Source organism: Triplophysa dalaica, chromosome 1 (assembly GCF_015846415.1).
Source record: "Triplophysa dalaica isolate WHDGS20190420 chromosome 1, ASM1584641v1, whole genome shotgun sequence".
Taxonomy (NCBI): Eukaryota; Metazoa; Chordata; class Actinopteri; order Cypriniformes; family Nemacheilidae; genus Triplophysa; species Triplophysa dalaica.
This window is the reverse complement of record NC_079542.1, coordinates 25371553-25394012: the sequence shown is the minus strand read 5'-3', so window position 1 is coordinate 25394012 and position 22460 is coordinate 25371553. Positions and strand designations below refer to the sequence as shown.

Sequence of the window (22460 nt, the reverse complement as noted above, 5' to 3'; positions counted from 1 at the left end):
GGAGGCGTCTGTCATCACCACAACGTGCCTCGACCTGCCCAAGTGGGACTTCAGTCCGGAAAGAGGTCATGGAAGACCAGGGGTTAGGGTGCGTCAGCAGAGGGGCGTCATCACCATGCGCCTGCTCACGGTGTGCCACGCTCTCCTCGGAACTCGACTCTGTAGCCAGTGTTGGAGCAGTCTCATCTGCATCATCCTGAGGGGTATTACCCCCGCCGAGGATGCCATGTGTCCCAGGTGCCTCTGAATACTCATTAAGGGGGACCGCAGGCTGCCTGAAGTGTTCCAGGCAGCTCAACACCAACTGGGCGCATACAGTCGCGCCGACATGGTGACAGAGTTGAGCTCCATGCCGAGAAAGAGGATGCTCTGCATCGGGAAGACCTTCCTCCTTTCTCGGTTGACCTGTAGTCCCAATCGATCTAGGTGCCGGAGCACCAGGTCCCTTTGTGTACACAACAGAACTCGTGAGTGTGCCAGTCGTCGAGATAGTTCAGTACCTGCACACCTTCCTCCCCTCAGGGAGAACGTCAACGTAGCCTTTGGCTGCCCCACCATCGAGGGAAGTGAGGGAGCTGGTTTGACTGGAGCGGGCTGTGAGTGGCGCGCTTCAAGTCTTACACAGCTCCTCATGCACCTCCGGGAAGAATGACACCGGGGGTGGGCACGGTTTGGCACTGCCCTCCGACCCCAGGAACCACGTATCCAGCCGCGAGCATTGGGGAGTGCCCGGGCTAGTATGGCTGACATCTCCACGTCTGCTTCCTCCTGAGCTTGACCCCCCTTGGGAGGGAGCTTGGATTTGTCAGGGTCGGATGCCAGTAAGTCTCTCTCCGATGCTGCGAGCGGCATCTCATCTTCATCACCCATCGTTTCTGAGTGCGTGTCTTAGGATCCGGACGGTCTGCCACCGTCGGTTGGGGAACGGTCAGAAGAGCGAGGCGGGGTGCGAGCGGCCCGTGAGTGCGGGCAAGATGTGTCAACGAAAGCTGCCTCAGCGTGCTGGATGCCCAGACACTTGATGCAGCTATCGTGTCCGTCCCCCTCCTCGATGAGGGTGCCGCACCCAAGAGAACAGCCGGACGTGCCACGCTTGAGAATGCTCAGTCCTTAAAAGGACTTTTGGGAGAAAATCTCTAACACCTCTGGAACCGCCGAGACGCCGAGGGGAAGGTCGCTGCAGGTTTGGACGATCCACTGCTCTACGTCGCAGATCCGGCAATGTAGATGTAGAATTCTTTGAATTGGAAAGGTATGTAATCATGAGCGATGGCTATGAAGAACAAAAGGTAAATAAATGCTGCACACCGTCTTCCTTTTATACCGGATATCCAGGGGCAGAGACCTGCATGCAAATTTCATTAGCCAAATTTCATTGGCCTCTTCTATAGTAGTCAGAGTTGATAGGTTCTCAAGGGCGAACCCCATCTGTCGGCTCGACAAAACGTTGAGAGACCGACAGAAAGGAAAGTAGATGATTAAATGTTTTTAGCAAACAGAATATTCAGATAGGGGGCACGGTGGCTTAGTGGCTAGCATGTTCGCCTCACACCTCCAGGGTTGGGGGTTCGATTCCCGCTTCCGACTTGTGTGTGTGGAGTTTGCATGTTCTCCCCGTGCCTCAGGGGTTTCCTCCGGGTACTCCGGTTTCCTCCCCTGGTCCAAAGACATGCATGGTAGGTTGATTGGCATCTCTGGAAAAAATTGTCCGTAGAGTGTGAGTGCGTGAGTGCGTGAGTAAATGAGTGAGTGAGTGTGTGTGCCCTGCGATGGGTTGGCACTCCATCCAGGGTGTATCCTGCCTTTATGCCCGATGACTCCTGAGATAGGCGCAGGCTCCCCGTGACCCGAGGTAGTTCGGATAAGCGGTAGAAAATGGAATGGAATGGAATATTCAGATAGTCTGGCAACCACAGGAATTGGATGTAGGAAGAACTTCTTTGGTGAACCGTAGTTTTGGCTTTGGAAAGCCTTCACTGAGACAGACTAAAGGCAAATGTCCTTTTTATACAATGTTTAGTGTTGCATGCTAGACTTTTCATTTTGTCTACAGTTAGTAGCCAAACAATGCTAGCATGAAACCAAAGACCTGAAATCATCCATGTGCCATCACTATATGCATTAATACTAATACTTAGATCTTATTGTGAGTTCCTGCCAGAGGTCTTCATGAGATACATTTAATAACTAATACTAAATTATGCTTATTTGAAAATGTAAAATGCAAAAGTTTCAGTGAGGGTTTATTTAGGTTAACAATGTGTTTTTAAGCTTTGAGGTACATCAACTTAATAGATCTTAAAGAAAACATCTTTTTTTTTACTGTCTGTAAAATAGTGCACCTTGAAGAAAAGGCCAGATGCGTCGGGCAAATACGTCAAAACACTGGGCAGACATGCGGAAATAAACGAAGTGCATTTCCTCGTCCATCACACACATCTGCTTCACAATAGAGATGTGTTCTCCATCTCCATGTCTTGTGGCACGCAGTGGGCGGACATTCCATCTCCTTTTTCGCCTTTTTTTGGAAAGTAACATCAAAAAAACTAAATCTCATCCGTTTCCTTGGCGAGCAGCTGCTTGCAAGACGCCATTCTGAATGATCTGACGTAAATCCAGTTCAATTCCTACTTCTCTTCGACTTCCTTCGGATTTAAAGGACGATTCCATTTGACCGCCCCCTGTCGTTTCAAAGAATATCTCAATGGCGAACGCATATAAACGTCTCGTCCGTTTGGGGAGGTGCGCTATATGGGGAGTCTGCAGACCTGGAGCATGCAGTTTTGCGCCCCCAGGCAGTTTTATGCCCGGCAGTTTTACGCCCCTCCTGTTCCTTATTTCTTCAGTAGGGGGAGTATGCAGTTTTACGTTTTAAGTTCAGTGAGATTTATTTTTCTAAAACTTTTTGAAATAACAAGACATTACAACTGGATGATCATTTAATGTTTTTTTAATTATTTCCAAGTATTATTACAAACAAGATCAATGATATCAGAACATAAGCCTAATTAGCCAGCCAACAACTAAGAAAACAAGATACACGAGTATTAATTGCATTGTCTATGAGTTTAAATTACACTCACCAATATCTATATTATATATATATATATATATATATATATATGTGTTAAGATGTTTAAATTAATTCATAACAATATCAATTAATCGTCAAAAAACGATGCATGTTGGACCATTTCTTAGTAAGAAAAACGATTATTTACCTTACCTCTAACTCGCGATTGACGACGAAATTATCTGTTAGGTCTGTTCTGATGGTTCATAATGAACAGCGAACCCCTAGTGGAGGAATAAGGAACCACAGGGTCCTAAAACTGCATGGGGCGTAAAACTGCCTGGGGCGCAAAACTGCATGCTCCAGGTCTGCAGACTCGCCCTTCTCGAGGTGCGCGCAGTCAGCGGAGGCTCGTGAAGCGGAGCCAAGCGCGTGTATAAACGAGGCTTTAGAACAAGGCGTGTGTCGCGGCGCGTAGACACGGTGTTACAAAAGTATTAATTTTTACCATAAGTTAATGTGTTAGCTGACATGAACCAACAAACGGTCACTTTTTCACAGCATTTGTTTATCCTAATTTCAGTTATTAACCATGCAGTTGTTTATTGTTTGAAAAGTTTGTGCATTACAGATGCGTTTTTATACTCAAATGCATTATAAATGTTGAAATGAACATATAATGTATTAACTAACACAAATAGATGTTAAAAATAGAATGGATGGTAAATTGTTAGCATACTGTTTTTAGTGTATTTTTGTGACCTTGAGTATTAAAGTATATGCGAAAAGTGAGTTTACAAAACGTATAATCACTTTAACTTATAATCAACATATAATGCTGCTAAAGTGAGAGATTTAACACAAACACAAATTTGTAATTTTATGTACCCTATGGTACTTGAAATATTGTATAACCGTGTTCATTGTTTGACCTGGACTTTGTGTTGGTCAATGTCATCACTGAGCCGCCGGGACGGAGCTTTTTCCGGTCCGTTTGTCAACCAGTCACATGCTGTGCAACTGTAAAGCTGTCCGCCATCTTGGCTCTGGGCGCGTAATTGCGGTTGGATGGCATTGCTCTTCCTGTTAGATCCGTAATGACAGCAGTTTCCTGCAGACGCAGAGTGGTTTCTGTTTATCGCTGTTCATTTCGGGAGTCATGAGTGCTGCTTCCCTTGTTCAGAGGTTAGCAGGCATTTCTGGTGCTCTTGCAGTCGCCGCAGGTGCCTATGGATCGCACGGTAAGTGTATCCTCTCCGAGCGATTTGTTTTTGTTGACATATATGAAAATTATCGCGTTAATACGACTCAAAATACTTTCAGTTCTGTAACTGGATATGACAGACGTGACAGAGCTCACATCATATAAATGAGACAAATTTCTTTAAAGTTTGTTTAAGCTTTGAAAGTTTTGTTATTTTTCTGTATCTTGTAACTCATAGGCTTCAGACGGAGTGAAGCGAGCGATTACCAGAGGGAGGCGAGTACATTTGGCCCTTTATGTTCTGTTGTCATTTAGTTCACTTTGACATAATTATCAAAACAATATATTATGTACAATAGGAAGCCTTTTGACTTAAAATAATAGCACTGTATTAGTGATTAGTCCTCTAATTACTCGTGGAAAAAGTGGAACTTTGATGATATTTGTATTTTTGTACCTTTCAGTTGTATGATACAGCAAACAAGTACCATATCTATCACAGTTTGGCAATGTTAGGAGCTGCTCGATGCAGGAAACCTGCTCTGGTACTGTTAACACACCTTTCATCTTATTTGAATAAGGCCATAATTGTACAGCTATTTTTCATTTAACCAACCATTATGAGTGAACATATGGATTTCATATACAAAATAAAAACTAAATTTGGCCATTCAAATGATCACTACACTCCCCAAACACATGCTATACTAGAACAAAATCGTTTTAAATGAATTGATTGTTAAAACAATGTTGAAAAAAACATACATTTTCACAATTGGGGCAGTGTTCAATTACCAAAAATTATTCGGTCAAACTCGCAAACAGAACAAGATTTTAGTTATTATTAGTTATTAATTAATTCATACTATCCAGAGTTATGCTGTAGTTTCTAAATTATTTAGTGCCTTTTATACACATGACTTTGTATTAATACCTAGAGCTATCTGATTCTTGTACCGATCTTGTTCATTTTGTAGGTGGATGCATATGCTTATGGGCATTTAGTTCTAAATATAGTTTGATTTTGAAAATGACATGGGCGGATGGCACCACAAGCACTTTTTAACATATGTAAAAAAATATATGTGAGGTAACATGATCTTATTATGAGATAATTAACCTCAAAGTTTGATATCAATCATAATTTTCACGAGGATTTAAATCTTTGACATGGCCTTACTCCGTCAATTTTAAAGATATACATTTTTCACAATATCTAATATCTTTACAATCTACAAATCTTAACAAATGTTTCCCGCTTTAGGCAGGTGCAATTCTCCTCACCGGCATGAGCTGCTTCTGTGGTCCACTGTACCACCAGGCCTTAACAAATGACCCCAGCTTCAGTAAGCTGGCACCGATTGGGGGAACTCTACTTATTGTTGGCTGGGCTGCAATGGCTCTTTAAACGTAAAAATTTAACCTCTCCATTGGATAGACCCTGACCCTCTGACTGCATTCTCAGAAAAATATGTTCAGTTACTCACACAAGAAAAATGAGATTTGGTGCGACTGCAGAAGAGAAGGACGAAGAAACCCACTTCTTATCTAAACCCAGTCACGTCTGGAAAGTGATGATAAGGCCTTGGGATCAAACATTTTTCATTTTCCACACTGTCACAGGCATCTTTATATTGTCAGTGTGAATTTTTTTCCCTTAGTACTGAGAGTGAATGTGTATGTACATGCTTTTTCTTTGTTTGAAAAAATAAAGCTGTCAGAGAAGTTGATTGCCAGTTTGACCTTCTGCTTTTGTGGTTTGTGCAGAAAACTCTTCATTGAACAACTCTCCCAGGTCAATGATAAAATGTCTCAATAGCTATCAGGCTTTGATCCTGTGATATGACATATATGACAGCACAAAGCTGTTCATTACCTGTGACCTCATTTTAGCACTTTCAGTGTCCACACTTACTGTATCTTTATTCATTATGAAAGTGAAATCCAATGAGGTGTTTATACTGGGGCCTGTGTCGTCAGTACATAGCTGGGTTAGGGACTTTTGAAAATTGCTTTATAAATCCTCATGGTCAATTTGCCAGGGGGGAATCACAAGCCAACTCCATTGAGGCGAGAGGCTTCTATTGATGCTGCACGTCCCAATAAAGTGATCACACTACTCGTAAAATACTCATTAACTCAGGCTATTAACAGCCCTGCAAATCAGGGCCAGGCAATCAAACCACTTAAGTCCTCTCTTCACTGCAATGATTGAAGAATCATGAAATGATCTGCTAGTTTAAAGAAAGACATTCATGATTAGTGATTACACTTGTACAGTCATTTTCCTGGAATTCACGAAATTGAGATTTCAGAACCAACAAAACAAGCTGGGAGTGTTGCATGCCTTCTGAACAGAGTTATAAATTATTGGCTGCTTTGAAGTTTCTTCCTTCCTTCCCTTTCCTCATCTCTGACACTTCTGTAACACTGGGAATTTCACCAGTCACTCATTACTGAACTTAGATAAGGGTCTCCTTTTTAAAATCCATAAAAGCGTATCGTGTTCTGCTTCGTGAGGCAGCTTTAAGTGTCTCCTCCCTGTCTCTGTCTGGATAAAATCAGGCAGCAAAAATCAATGTTTAAAGCATGCAATACATCGCAGTGGCCCTGTGGTCATTCAGTTGTTAAATTCTCATTGCGCTTGAATGAACTGTCTGTGCTTGAAGCAACGTCTTGGGGACAGTTTCACCAGTTTAATGAGAAGTGGGCAATGGTGGCAGGGTGTCTAGGTAGGTTTTGTTAATTATGAAAGGAATGGTGTTTTCCCCTTATTATTCATAGGGTCTATGTCATGAGAAATTTGAGAGACGATATGAAGGTGTGGGAGGAAATGATTCTTCATCTTTGAAATAAATCCCACACACAGATACGGTTAACCAAAGGCCTGTAATAAGTACTCTCTTCTTTGCCTCCTCTTCTAAGCATCAATCATTTGAGCACATCCCACAAAAGTGTAAATATTTTCATAATTTTATAATTTCACTTCAACATATCGGTCTTCTTTCAACCACGCCACCACCGTAAAAAAAGATCACCATTATTTCTGAAGTGCTGCTTCAAAAGCGACCACTAAACATTCTTCTATGATAAAATCTAATTTTAAAGCTACTTTCTAAACTTTTTTTGTGATAGAATGCTATGGATAGATAGACACTGCAGATTTATATGAGAAATATGTGGTTTGTGTTGATAAAGCCAGTATTAAAAACAAAGATGACAAAGAGTGAAGAAGAAAAGAATCGAAACTAAATGTTTTAGGACTCGGTCATTCCATGACATCAATAATCTGTACTGTCAGCATCTCAGATGCTGCTTCAAGCAGAGGTGTTTCAAGGTGACACCACACAAGAGGGGATTGAACTGGTACAGAGCGAACCAACAAAGGTTATAAAACTCTTTTGATCACTTTTTCCCGTCATGGAAGAAAGTGTTGGAGCAAAAGATGTAAGAGTTTAAAAGTTGTCAGGAGGAGGTTTGATTGGAGGGCACTCTTCACTCCAACATAAACTAAATAGATTTTTAACAGGGGGGATATATTGAAATAAGATTGAATAATTAATTTAAGTTTACAATCAAACATAGGCTACAATGGTAGATTGAAGGAGGCATCTTTAAAATCACAATTTTAACCCAAGCTTTTGTAATATAAGAGGGAATCGTATTCACGCGAACATCATGTAAGTGTCGGAACAAGTGCCCTTGTTACTGAGATTATATCTGTTATTGAAATCAGGCCCAGCAAACGCCAGAGGTGTATTCCAGAAAGCTGGTTATGTGACATACCAAAGTAAATATAAGGGTTAGTTAGCTGGTAACCCCAACTTTCGGTTCCAAAAATGGCAATAACTTTCAGGGTATGTAAGTAACCATAGCAACAGTTCGTTGCTATTAAGGGGTTGTCTGCGCATGTGTGCGCTTTTGATGAGCGTCATAATTGTCATAATTGTTTTTTTAATAATTGACATAATTGGTTTTTTCGGCAGACTCAATGCGACAGTTGTGAACACTGGTTTCACAATATCTGCCTGGCATCACCTATGACCTATCTAACTGAACTATCTCCATGGCACTGTGTCCTGTGTGCAGAAATAGAACATGAACTCTAGAAAAGGAATAGAAAATGCACTATATATCCAAAAGTTTTTATTTTTACAGTTGCACTTTGAGTTGAATATATTTTTTGAACTTTTTTAGGGTTTCTGACCACATGTGTATTTTGTACGGTTCTTTTTTATTTTATTTTTATATCCTTACTAAAATCAGTAAAGAAATGGATCTAAATGGGTTGAATAGCCTATTGCTTACTTCTATATCAAAAGTGCTCTCCTAATAACAAACCTTGGGCATCATGTAGAACCGCATGCTTAGAAATTAACGGTTGCTTTGATTAGTATTTTTACATAGGACTAAGCATTGGACATCAGACAAAACTTTGAGTAATTTACAGTTGCTTTATTTACTTTAGCTGAAGTGGTGTACAAGTTTAATGAATTTAAATTTCAGGACTGTAAAAAAATAATGGTTCAGAAAACAGTATATAAAAAAATCTGTCTAATAATTAGAAAAACAAGCCTTGTACATCATAGAGAATAATGCTCTAAATACATTACAGTTGGTTTGATACCTTTACCTGAAACAGAGTTTAATGGATTTAAATAGGTAAAGTATGTTAAACATACATAAAAAGGAATCAGTATACCGTATATAAAAAATCAGTTTAATAATCAGGAAAACAAGTCTTGTGCATCATAGATAATAATGCTCTGAATACATTACAGTTGGTTTGATACCTTTATCTCAAATGCTGTTGTCATTTAACGGATTTATGTAATTACATACATTAAAAGTTATACGATTATTATAAAATACATAACATGTTATTTCCAAAAAACGGAGCATTGTGCAATAACAGGCATGTTTTTCTGAACATTTTAGTACTGCAGTTATATGTGAATGTCACGTAGTTAAATTGTTTATTCAATTTTAATTTACGTGTCATTTTTACCAGAAATTAAGCATTGTGCAACATAAAGGGCTTTTACTTCCAAGTGTCTTCAATGCGGAACGCCCATTAAAACCGAGCATTTGCAGAGCTCGACTCAAAACCTGGGTAGAAAATAGACTATTACTTATTGTTCATAAGTACACAGTCACACAATAACAGTATAAAACAATAAACAAGTCCAGTTCATCTGACCTATAAATGTCAAATAAATACAATAGGTTAAACAATATTTTAATATAATTCATGTTTTTTGTATTCACTACGTCAATTTGACGTATGCAATCTGTAAAACAATACCAAATAATTCAACTTATTAAAAATACATTTCAAAACAGCAGCTCAAAATCATTTAATATAATTTATCTTTGTTTTACTACGGTCACAGATTGATCATCATTGCGAAATCACTTCAAACTAAAGTGTACTTTGTGATTTCGTTTTTAAACTATATATATCCCGTTTAAAACACTACTATTCCCAAGATTCTCGGAGGAGGTCCAAGATTTCCGGGGATAGCGTTGCCAGTGGGAAGGTGCGCGCAGGGGGACCTGTTGGATATGACGGGAGCAAAAATCCTGTTTCACATACGAAATCAAAACAAACAGCCCGGGGTCTAAGGCACAGAGCAGGCAGAGAGCTTCCAGACGGCGTCAAACAGGGTGTGTGAAAAATGTATTTGTCATCGCGTAATCTTGAGGTCTTTCGCTTGTTAGCACGTTAGCTTTAGATTTACCAATCCACACCTGCTAGTTGGCTAATTTGAGCTGCTTGGTCTTCATGCACCATAGTTGACATGTATATATATGCTCGTATGAGCTAAAAGAATCGCATCAAGCCCCCCTTCTACAGCACTTCATAGTGAAGCCTTGTTGAGATAGACATTCTGTCTTAAGTGTCGTTATGTTTGTAATAATGAACTGTCAAATAACGTTAGCTTAAGTTAGTTGTTTCACTGTAAAAACATAAACGTTAGCTGGCTAACGTTAATTAGCCGTTTAATCTTCCCAGTGCCTGACCTACATTCCGATGCAGGGAGTATGAATAACTTACCGGTGTTTAACTATTAAGGTCTTATTAATGAGTTGGGTAAGTTGGTTAGCGGCTGGAATTGATACGGTCTCGTGATGTTGAACGCTGTATAGACTCTTTGTATTAGCATTATTTTGCGAGTGTTCCCCCTAATAAGGACTTAGTCTTTTTAAATCTATAAATAATAACGGATACTTAAAATACAAACAGTTAAAAGGATTTGTCGATCGTCTAAAGTGTGATGATTTTATGATGTTTGGCTGCATTGTCACGATTTATCTCAGGTGATGCTTAATGGAGACGCTCATGAGTGCCGTGGCCCCGCGTGCACCAGCACCAGTGCCGGCGAGGCGGGTGTCCGAGGTGGACTTCCGCTCGGGCACGACATTTGAGCAACTGTCTGCGCAGGTGCAGGAGCTTGTGCAGATGGAGCAGGGGGAGTTTGGAGACCAGACTGCGCTCGAGGTGCACACGGCCAAAGACTTTATCTTCAACATGCTGGGTGCGAACACAAACACAGTTCAAATACATGACAGAGAAAACGTTTACCTTTACACGTATAGGAGTATTATACATACACGCTTCAGGTGGTGAGAAGTAATTAAACGCCTATAGAACACACATATGTTTATTCTGCTAGGGGGCGCATTTGGACACCAAAATAATCTTCAATCCAGATTGGGAATTGGTAAACATAAAAGGCCTGGCATTATTAGTCAGATGCCACTTTATTTGACCCCATACATTGCAAATCAAGATTAACAAATTCAAAAGGACTCGTGTAACAATTAAAACAACAGCAAATAGCAAACAGGTTAAGAGAATTAGGCAAACATTTCACATATTTTTAATGAATTTATATATTGAATAATAGCAATTATAAGAAGTGCTGTTATTTTATCAAACTGTTGAACTCACACAATCATTTATCTGGCTACGGAATATTTTTAAGCATTTCTGAAGGTTCACTTCTCCATGTCTCTGATTTAGAGAATGACTCAATTGAACTTGTTTGTCCAGCAGATGTCTCTACTTCTACATTTAGTTTTCTAGCAGTGTAAACCAAACCCTTACCCAACCCCCTTTTTTGCACAACTTGCTACTTGCTGGATTAGGTGACAGTTTCCCTCTGTCTTCTATACTTTCCTTCCCTTAATTTTTTTTAATGATTTAATTAGTTTCTCTGTTTCTCCCTCTATTTTCACTAGGGCTGCAACTAACGATTATTTTAATAATCGATTAATCGGTTGATTTTTTTTTCAATTAATCGATGAATCGGATAAAACCCCCAAAACAAGAAAAGCATTCATTTTCAACCCTCTATTCAAAACAGAACTAAAATCTTCCGAAAGTGCACGAACATGTTGCTCCTTGATCATCCCTGAGCTGTTATAATAATAATAAATATAATAATAAAATAAAATAATAGTGTTTGACTTACACAAAACACAAACACATGTTTGCCAAAAAATTGTTTTTAAATAAACTGCCACCTGAGCTGCTAGAACAATTAATAATTTATAAAAAATAAAGAACAATTCAAATCAGAAAATTTAGCAGGATTTGTTTGAATGTCAGAACTTGTTCTCTAAACTACACTGCAGACGCACACACTAGCAGATGCACAAACTCTCACAGGACAGTTTTGTCCTGTTGTCAGTCCATATATCAAAAAAATCTTAAATCAAGATACATTTACTAGACACATGAAATAGCATAAGAAATTATCTCTTGTTTTCTGAAAAAACACCTCAAAATTAAGTGATTGTTTGCTTAAAACAAGCAAAATTATTCGCCAATGGGGTAGGAAAAATAATCTTAATGAGATATAATCTCAAACAGAAGTTTTAAGCATCAGCTAATTTTCTCATGCCATTTATCTTGTCTAGTAATCTTGATTTAAGATTTTTTAGATATTTGGACTGGAAACGAGACAAAATTACTAAGTAAGAAAAGCTTTTTTTGAATAAAAACGTGTCTTTAGTCTTGCAATGCAAAGTGCAAAGTAACTTTACTTTAACTATACTGCTTCACTACTGTTATTAACGAGCTAACGCTAACTTGTCAAGCTGGATAACGAGTAAACACCAGCACCAGGGACATTACGTTCTTCACTTCAAAACGGAACAAAAGTACGATTCCGTAATGACTTAACCTGCTGTTGAACTCCCTTCCTCCTCATCAAAGAGTCCAACATGTTTGCGTTTCAGGTGCTGGATCATTGCCGTGGTGCTCCCGTGCCATGTCGCTTTTGCATATTTTGCAGTTAACACACTTTTTCTGTTTATTTAGTGTGAAATGCTCTCGCACCTTGGATGACTTGGGTAGCGCGGATTTCTCTGCCTCCGCCATGTATCTTTCCTCGTTTTTTTTTATTTTTGCTCCGCCCTGTCTATGAGGCGCCGAACTCTGCTAGCATCAGTGCGCGAGAGAGACCCAGTGTGTTCACTCCCTCCGCGCTCAAATAAAGTTTTTTTTTATAATCAAACGTCTCCGTATCGCCCGACAGAACGAATCGATTATGAAATTCGTTGCCAAATCTTTTAGTAATCGACTTTTATCGATTTAATCGATTCGTTGTTGAAGCCCTAATTTTCACACTATTTTTGTGATAGACAGGGTGTTCCCTAGTATTAATTTAGATGGTTCTGTCATTTATGATCGAGTGACTGATTTAGTTTTGAAGACCGTTGTCATTTAGATGCTCATCAAGTTTTATAGGTTGAGTCACTACTGGACTATCATAACAACATGAAAGCCACGAAATTAAAACATTGATGTTTGTTTTGTTTAGAATTCCATGCCTATTTGACTTGGAAATATTAAAATACCATATTATGCAAAACTAGGGCTGGGCGATCTGACGATCTTAAATAGAGATCGATCTTGAAGGCGTCCTCAATCCACTTTTCAACGGAATCGCGTGGATCGATATCTTATCTGTCGTATAAAACATGAGGTGTGTTCAACAACATTCATTGCTGCACTGACCCATTGGCTTATGACATTGAAGCACCGCGAGAGCAGAGAGCTTTGCATGCTTTTGGATCACTTTCGCTGAGCTGTGAGGTCTCCCGTGTGTGATAAAGTTTTGCATTGGACAGGGCGGCTTTTTTGTGTGTGATGTTAGTCGATGGCGCACAGCTAATATATTTAGTTTTAGTTTATTTGCGATTGAAACTGGTTTCGAGGCTGCATTGAGTTAATATAGCCTAGCCTATACCTAGAGCCCTGTGATTTCTGTGATGCGGAATCCTGCCTGCTATTAAAATCTGTCATCTGCCTGTTCTGGGTGTCTGAGTGAATGTGTTGCACAGTTTATCGCTCATGGATTTGTCTGTGTCTCATTTTTATATAATAATGTAATAATTATTTTATGACTAAATACTGTGTTGTCAAAGTTAACTAGTGTTGAAAGTGCTTGTCGTGAGAGTTGATGTTTCCTCAGAGTCAGACTGAGGTCATTGTTATTCTGTTTGCGTTTTCGACTGGTCAGCATTTGTGACCCCATGATGGAATGATATCCAGCTGGAAATACACCTGGCCGGGTCTGATAAAACGTAATGAATTGATTTGCATTGAACCAATTAAAAAACCAACAAAGATGTTGCCCCTTGTATGCTCATTAAAACAGTTTCTCTCATTATATGCCCTGTGGGGATCATCTTTACATTAAGGGACATTACACGTACACATAGATAATCGATCCATATAGCAATTATATTTAATCACTATCTGTCTTTTATTGGAAAATCTTTATAATTACAGTGGGTGAAATGAAAGTGTGGTAAATGATCTGTGTGTTGACCATTTTGCATCTTCATAAATTATTAAAAGACAAGATGTTCCTTTTTAATAGAAAAGACTCCACAGGGGATTATATCAGAAACATCTAAATGTTCAGTGAGAAGCATTTAAAAAGCCAGGTCACATCTCAAAGTGAGAGCCCTGGCTTGAATTTCTAATAGAATTGAGAGAGAGACAATTCATTTTTATCTTCACAGATGAATCTCTTATTCTGAACGTGAGAGCGCTCTCTCTGACTCAAACTGAGAAGAGGCTTCAAGAGATTTCTGTCCTCTCACAAAAAGCATCTTCTTCTGTTTTCCTCCCTTGGTTTCTTTATAAAAATACTTAATTTATGTATATATAAGAGTCTTGCATTTATGCTTTAATTTGTAGTTCTTTGTCACATTAGAAACTATAATTTATTTTGTGGGTGTTTGTGTGTGTATTTTAAATCTGTTGCAATAAATGATTGCGGTGTGGCAGTCCCATGAGCATTTTCATAGGTACAGTGGCTTAGTAAGAGTATATCAGATGATGGATCAGTTTTGAGGCAGTTTCAGTGCGAAGTGTTTTCTTTACATATTGAAACATTGATCATACTTGCACATTGGCTCGTACAGTAAGGCTGATGTGTCCACAAAGGATATCTGCCGAATAAAAAGTTGGCTTTGTTAAACAGCCCGATATGCTTCCAAATCTAAAAGTACTGTATGACTTCTGAGGATTGGTTGATCTAATTCAGTAGTTCTCAACCTTCTCATGGTTGCAATCCCCGTAAACCCATTTTAAGAACTGGCGCCTAAATATATATATATATATAAACTATATCTCACATATTTTACACATTATCTTATCTATCCTCAATGTACAGTATGGGGGGGCCAGACTTTAATTATTGATTTTAACATGAGCGAGAGTTTATTCGCAATTTATAATACAGATGTGGTGTGGTGTCATTTGCCTGTCAAAAATAGAGCTTTACATGTTTTATAACTATCAACAGGTTTAACAGCCCGCCAAGTTCAGAAATATATGAAAATGCACTTTATTTAAACGCCACTCCCTTCACGTACACTCTGAACTCATTTGGAAAGAGAGAGACTTGCGCTTATTCTGAAATTACAGTCTTAAATACAAACATTACTTATATTATCTACCTGTTTCTTAAGATGATGTAGAGGTAATTGCTTATGCTTCCTGAGTGGACGTTTGCCTACTTTGTAGATATTAAGCTTTTGTGCGCAGCCTAAAATTGCACTGCACAGTACCTACAATGAGTCTTTGCGGCTTCACACGTGTGCAGCTTCAGATGTAACATTGCCCTCCATCAATTTGCAATCGCATTCCTCCCTGCATTCCCGATCGTGGCCCACCTCCAGTACCTCTGCGCCCCCCCTGGGAGAGAACCACTGTTCTAATTGGCTTTTGGTTGATGCTTATTTAGGATGCCAAGAATCAACAAGGTGCTAAAATAATATTTTTTTCTGATGTCTGGCCACTGCTTTTTTAAAATTTAAGTCAGTGGCCATATAACTATTACCAAGAATGATTTTATTCTTGCGTTTCCGAAGTTAAAAATAAAATTTCTACATACACAGTTTTGCTTATAAAATCATAAGAGATCACCGGTTACCTATCACTGCTGCTGTCAAAAAAGCTTTCCTTATATTTTTCACATACAAATACATAGCTTGTCCTGTATGTTCAGGACAGGTGTACGCAACATTTTTCCAGTCAAACACACCTCAAAAACTGCAACTTTTTATCTTCATTTTTATTTACAATAAATGCATCTTTAAAGCTTGACAAAAAGCTTAAAGTGTCTATTTATGCTCATTTAGCGTGACATTTAATTGCAGATAATTGTAGTTTAAATCATTAAAACCTCCTCAATACCAAGTTTAACATTAAACCAAGACCGATATTTAAATCTGAGTGTAATACAGTTCAAAGTTGGGAAGGAAGGAGACGGGAACTGGCGAACGTTAAATAAAGTTTAATCAAAAATAAACAAACAATAACACTGAAGTTAAAGACTGGCAGCCACCTCACGGTCGACTGCTAGCCATAAGAACAAACACAAACTTAAACATGTCTGGGCCTATTCCTCTCTCGTCGTACACTCTGCTGCTCGTCCTTATGCTTCTGATCTCCATCGTGAGAGAAACGGGGCTGGTGCAACGTGCAGCTTACACTCATTTTCACTCACGTCACCAGCCCAGCGTCATTCCCTAACGGCTCTCGTCCCGCCTTGCTCGTCACGCTGTGCTTAAAGAGCAACCGGATAAAAGTTAATCTTAGTTTACTGTACAATCAAAACCTGGATCAAATGAATAGTTTAAACTTTGATTCAAAATAACCACGGTTACATTTAAAGTGTGGTACAACAGAATTTTAAAATCTCCTTGGTGTAACCTTGGTTTAATCTAAATTTAAGTTTATCCCTTTTGGTGAGTAGCAACTAAAAAGATTGTTTTCACACTTTTGTTAGTCATAAAGTCAAACTTTCCATTTGTGTATCCTACATCATTTATCATTTAATGGCATAGTGTATTTCTCAATAAGTATTGTTTTTAGCATTATTTATGATTGCATTTATTGGCAACACACTTTCTCTGACATTTACAGTGAAGCCCATTTCAGCCTCAGATCAGACATGTCTTGATCCTGTATTTTTGTTTTGCATCAAAATTTTATTATTGCTTAATATTGCAATTTTTTGTAGTTTGTTTTTGACAAGTTTATCTTCATCCTACTTTACAGGGCTGGTCCAGAAGGTAGACAAGCGACTACCAGTTGCCAATGAATACCTGCTGTTGTCAGGTGGGGCCAGGGAGGGTGTCCTTGACCTTAACCCAGAAGACCTAGGTGACTACGCCAGAGGTGTTGACTTTGATTTGGACTTCACTTTACTGGTGCCTGCTCTTAAGCTGCATGATCGCAATCAGCCCGTAACGCTGGATATGCGGCATTCCCCAGCATTGCATTCATGGCTGAGTCTACGCCTGTGCGACCCTGCAATGTTGTCACGTTGGAGTATCTGCTGTCAAGACGAGAATGATAAAGAGAAGAAAGATGAGGACGACGATGAGGAGGAAGAAACTGGAGCTGTACAAGGTGCAATCCCTTCCTTATCCCCTCAATCATTAGATGGATGCTATTTCTCACCTCTGTTGGTCGCTGACTGGTTTTGGAATGTAGTTGGGAAGGCAGTGGAGAAGCTGCGGCAGAATCCTCAAAGGGGGATTCCCGTTCCTGATCGTGTAGAGCGGAATGGTCCACTAACAACGCTTATTCTCACTGCAGGAACTAGCCGTATCCTTTACGATTTGATTCCAGTAGTTTCATTTCGTGGCTGGCCAGCTATTGCACAGGGCTGGCTAACTACAAACCATTTCTGGGATGGTAAAATAACCGAAGAGGAGGCTATCAGTGGCTTTTACTTGCTTCCATGCTGTTCGTCTGCTGCTAGTCCTTCTACCAGACCTGACCGTGAGTGGAGACTTGCCTTCTCCCGCAGTGAGGTTCAGCTGAAAAAATGTGTACCCTATCCAATGGCACAGGCCTTCCAAGCTGCTAAAGCTGTTTTGTCAAGACTGTTAGCTCGACCTCGCACTGGCCTTAGCCTTTACCACCTACGTACCTTGATGTTTTGGGCATGTGATCGCTTGCCTACAACCTATCTTAGCTGCCCAGATCATGAGACACCTTCCCGGCTGTTCCTTGGTCTTCTGGATGACCTGGCACACTGCATTCTAGGCAAAAACTGTCCCAATTACTTCCTTCCCCAGTGCAACATGCTGGAACACCTCACAGATGATGCTACCCTGTTGGTTGCACGGAAACTTGCACATTTACGCTCAGATCCTGCTGAGCACTTAAGAGCAGCATTAGAGCAGACACGACAGGCATGCCAGCTCAAACGTGAGGCGGCGGCAACAACAAGCAATGGGCACGGGTTATCATTGCCTAGGCATGGTTATGGTGCAGTGTCGCCACAAGATGACCAGTTGGCACAGCGACTACAACAGTTGGTAACAGAGAACCCTGGCAAGTCCATTTCAGTCTTCCTCAACCCAGATGACGTTACACGGCCACATTTCCGCATTGACGACAAATTCTTCTGAGTGGACTAAGCAGACACCACAAGGTTTACACACATACAAAAAGAGGGATCGTCACGTCACCGTTCTGCGGTATAACACCACATTTTTAATGATTGAAATTCTTTCATAATTTATTAACCCTTATGTCATTCAGAACCTGTATGACTTTCATTAACCAAACAATACTGGAACCCATTGGCTTCCATTGTATAGACACAAAACCACAGAGACATTTCTCAAAATATTACAGACATGCATAGGTTTTGAATGACATGCAGGTAAATAAATGTTGACAGAATTTTGTTTACAGGTAAACTATCCCTTTAACACTCGACTACTAAATCAAATTTACTAGATTCTCAATAGAGGGATTGAAAGAGTTTTATTTATCAACTGATATTAGAAATGTCAGGGAGAACTGAAATGATTTTTTATACTTAAAAAAGGTATAGCCGTGATTGAACAGCATCCTTCTGGAATCCCCATGTGACGGATGGACATCAAGCAGACTGAAGCAGTGGTGATATTCTTAAGGGTTTTATGCTGGTTTTAGCCTGATGCTCAATACTACTGAGAATTGATACACAAGTGCTGTAATCCACTGTAAAACCTGAGGGCAATACAACAGGAAAACCAACAAGGCAAAGTAACATTATGATGAAACCGAATGTAATTTTTTGTCGAGAAGTTTTGGATCTATTTATCACATAATCTTCTCTTGCTTAGTCTTTTTTGGTATGTCAGTTACCTGCTTGCACCCTTTCTCAGGTAATTTTTCTTGGTTTTTACTCATGGTTTTTGAACTGTGCTTTACAGTAAGAGATAAAGCAGAGCGAGAGAATATCTCTGAAACCCAGGCCTTGTCATTTACACTGTAAAAAGCTGCTTTACAGCCTATAGAAATAACCTTTTTAAGCAGAATATTTTTTGTTCTAAACTATTTTGTTTACTTTAAGTTTTCTAGGTTAGAGTGTGCCAATGATTGGGACAGATTGTTTTAAATTCTGGATAGTAATTGGTTGAGCTAATGACACAGAAATAGCACTAAAGTAATGAGATTTTGTATTATTTTGCTGCAGGGGTACTTAATGCGTTATGATGTCTGTCTTCTGTATGCCAAGGAAAAGACACCAAAGAAAGTTCAAAGGACTGATTAAATCACATGAAGGCTAATGGGAATCTCTACTGTATATTGTCAGGATTTTACACTGTATAACTAAAAATGCCTATTTAAAGGGTGTAAATGTTATAAAATGCTTTAAATTAGCATAGATAATATTTTGTGTTTTTCTGTGTATATTATGCCCACTGTTTTAGCACAATGCCTGATATCAGATAAACAGTGGTACTATGCAATTTCAGTGTTTTCAAAATCTCTGTAAAAGAGATATTAAGGTGTATTATCTGTGGTAATAACCTTGACTGTTTTCTATAATGATAATTATTTATTTGAGTAAAATCAATGATCCTGCTTCAGGGTGTGATAAAATATTTCTGAGACATTTCAGGTCTAGTATCTGTAAGCAACCAAAGTCCATACATTTTTGTCCCAACTTTTGAATTATGCTCATGTGGGCCCAGTGTTCCTTTAACAAACACAGTCCCTCAAGTCATTCTGTGGTGTACAAAACTACATAATTTAAATAAAAACAGAGTTTATTTAAATGCTACAAATATTTATATTTCAAATAATTTCTTGTGTGTGACTCAAAAGTTTTTTTTCCTTTTGAGAGAGATTTCTTTTATTTCATTTGTGTGTGATGATGCTGGCTGTAGCATGAAATAAAAGTAAATCTTTAAGAATGTGTGCTGTGTTTTATATTTGATATTTGTAACCTTTTCAAGAAACAACATTTTATCCATAGTACTTTTCCACTGTATTATTTTATTTATTTGATAAGACTAGCCAAAAATGAATGATGCAGTTTTTCCCCTGTAGTTTCTAAAACGTGGTTGTCTTTTAATGTGTTATGCAATATTTGTCCAACAGAGAGTGCTGTTTGACTGTAAAGTGTTGATCTGAAGTTCACCTCTACTGAGACACAATGAAGACCTAATCCGGGCTTCATGTGTCATACTAGTCACACACACAACCTTTATTGTAAGCACATTCCTGGCATTTCATATGTTTAGAAATTCACGTCCAGTTAAAATGTACACTATTTAAAGGGCTAATTCACCAAAAAACGAAAATTATATCATCATTTACTCACCTTCGAGTTGTTCCCAATCTTTATACATTTATTTGTTCTGATGAACACAGAGAAAGTTACTTGGATGATTGCTTCTAACCAAACTTTTCTTGGACCCCATTGACTACCATAGTAGGAAATAATTACTTCATAATTGTTTTTGTTCTCTTAAACACAAAATATATTTTGAAGAATGTACGACAGCCAACAGTTCTAGGGCACTTTTGCTTAACGTTGTAATTTTTCCGATTATGGTGGTCGATGGGTTGCAAATATCTTTCTCCGTGTTCAATCAAAGTAGTGTATAGGGCTTGGAACAACTAGAGAATGTTTAATTAATTACAGAACGTTCATTTTGGGTAAACTATCCCTTTAATGTGAATAAATTATAATTGCAATGACTGACCGTAACCAAATTAACTTATTTTAATATTTTAGATATGAATTAAATCCTTCTTCCTTTATCCCGACTGATTTCAAAGGACATCCTTTAATCATGTTTTAGCCATACGTTGGTCAGAAGTCATGATGTAAATGTTTCAGAATAATTATCTATTTTTTTAGAGTTGACGCGACACTATATGGACAGACAAACAAATGTATTGGTTGTAGTTATCAATATTAGTTTATGCTCAGATTCTGTGTACTGGTTCAATCATTTACTGTGTAGACTGTGTAGGTCAGTTCTGTGGTGAGCACAGCAGTGGATGATCGGAGAGATAAATGAGTGCCGTTAAATGAGAAACGATACAGAGAAAGATGATGGAAGTTGCTGCCTCATTCATTCCCCAAGCTGGACACATACAGTCTCACTGAAACCTCAGCAGTCTGTCCTGTTTCATAAAGAGGATTACACATCAGGCACGAGAGGATTTCCTGGAATGGCACACTCAAATCCTGTCTGTAGACTGTCTGTCAGTTGTTCAGTTATTGCCATGGTAACCTTGCACTTGCTGGACATACTTCATTCTAAGCACCAACTTGAATCATTTACCTCAAGGTCAAATAGCGGACAGATCTGAGATTTTATCCTTAAGGGTAATATTTCTCAACTACGGCGACTAAGAATACATTTTGTATGTCTCTTATTTGAAACGTGAAGTGCTGTGGGGCTCCAGAACCATAGCTGAGACCCCTCTCTCGTTTTGTCTCTATTTTTAGTGCGATTCTTTTCAGTATTCTTGGCATGTTACTAAAATGGACCCAATGGAAAATAATAAAAATGACATCTCTTTTCTTCCCCCATTATTTGTCATTCAACCGACCCTGATGGCTCAGGAGCTAAACCAGTGCTAATTCTGATGATGAAACTTGACTTAAAATTAATAAAGGAGTTCCTAAATTCCTAAGAAACTAGTTCCTTAGTTTAAAAAAAATACATTTGTGTTTAACTAACCTCCATGCCTTTCCAAACCTGTTTAACTATTCTTTTAATACTGAATCACAAGAAGGAAAGTGTGCTATTTTCTCAGCATTTAGCTTGAATGGGGATTCATGCTTAAAAGAGGATGCTTTAATGCTGCTTTAGAACCCATCACAGCGTGTTGCCATAGAACCTGGGCTACATGCACATCAACATCTTCTCTTTTTTTGTTTAAAAAAATAAACATTTTGGACAACTTGAGCTACAATAAAGCTAGCAATAATAAAATTAATATAATATGTTAAATTAGAATAGAGTTATTTAGAAGATGTAACAAATCTCAATAAAATGGAAGGAAGGAGGCGGGAACCGGCAAACATTTAAACATTTAATAAAGTAATATAACAGCCGGCGGCCCCTCACGGACGACCGCCGGCGAACAAAACATAAACATAAATATAAATATAAATATAAATATAAATACAAACACAACATAAGTTCGGGCCCGGTCCTCTCTCTTCGACGGTCCGGTCGCTCGTTCCTTTTATATTCTCCCATCTCCTACGTGATTCGAGGCCGGTGTGCGCACAGCTGGCGCTAATTCACAATTACTCACCGGACTCGAACCACGGTCTCGCCCCGCCTACTCTACTACAGAAGACAATGACTAATATACCAAGTCAACAATAGCACCAATATTTGCTTCAAAACACTCATAAATACCCAACCTGTTCTCATCAATTGCAAACAAATAAC

General features: G+C 38.9%; 2 protein-coding genes across 3 annotated transcripts; both read left to right on the top strand.

Moving 5' to 3' along the window:
* The first annotated feature begins 4095 nt into the window (after positions 1 to 4095).
* Positions 4096 to 5947, top strand: tmem256 (transmembrane protein 256). Its single transcript, XM_056750435.1, has 4 exons — positions 4096 to 4254; positions 4456 to 4493; positions 4682 to 4762; positions 5482 to 5947. The coding sequence occupies exons 1-4, from the start codon at positions 4173 to 4175 to the stop codon at positions 5623 to 5625; spliced, it is 345 nt and encodes a 114-aa protein (XP_056606413.1). The 5' UTR covers positions 4096 to 4172; the 3' UTR covers positions 5626 to 5947.
* A 3265-nt stretch (positions 5948 to 9212) lies between these two features.
* Positions 9213 to 19946, top strand: tmem102 (transmembrane protein 102). 2 transcript variants are annotated; one of them, XR_008907292.1, is made up of 4 exons: positions 9213 to 9884; positions 10539 to 10756; positions 16807 to 18239; positions 18596 to 19946. XR_008907292.1 is itself a non-coding variant. In XM_056754523.1 (3 exons), the coding sequence occupies exons 2-3, from the start codon at positions 10549 to 10551 to the stop codon at positions 18168 to 18170; spliced, it is 1572 nt and encodes a 523-aa protein (XP_056610501.1). In that variant the 5' UTR covers positions 9214 to 9884; positions 10539 to 10548; the 3' UTR covers positions 18171 to 19946. The 2 variants fall into 2 exon arrangements, 1 of the variants encoding a protein (XP_056610501.1); XM_056754523.1 differs by having other exon boundaries at positions 9214 to 9884; positions 16807 to 19946.
* The last annotated feature ends 2514 nt before the right edge of the window (positions 19947 to 22460 follow it).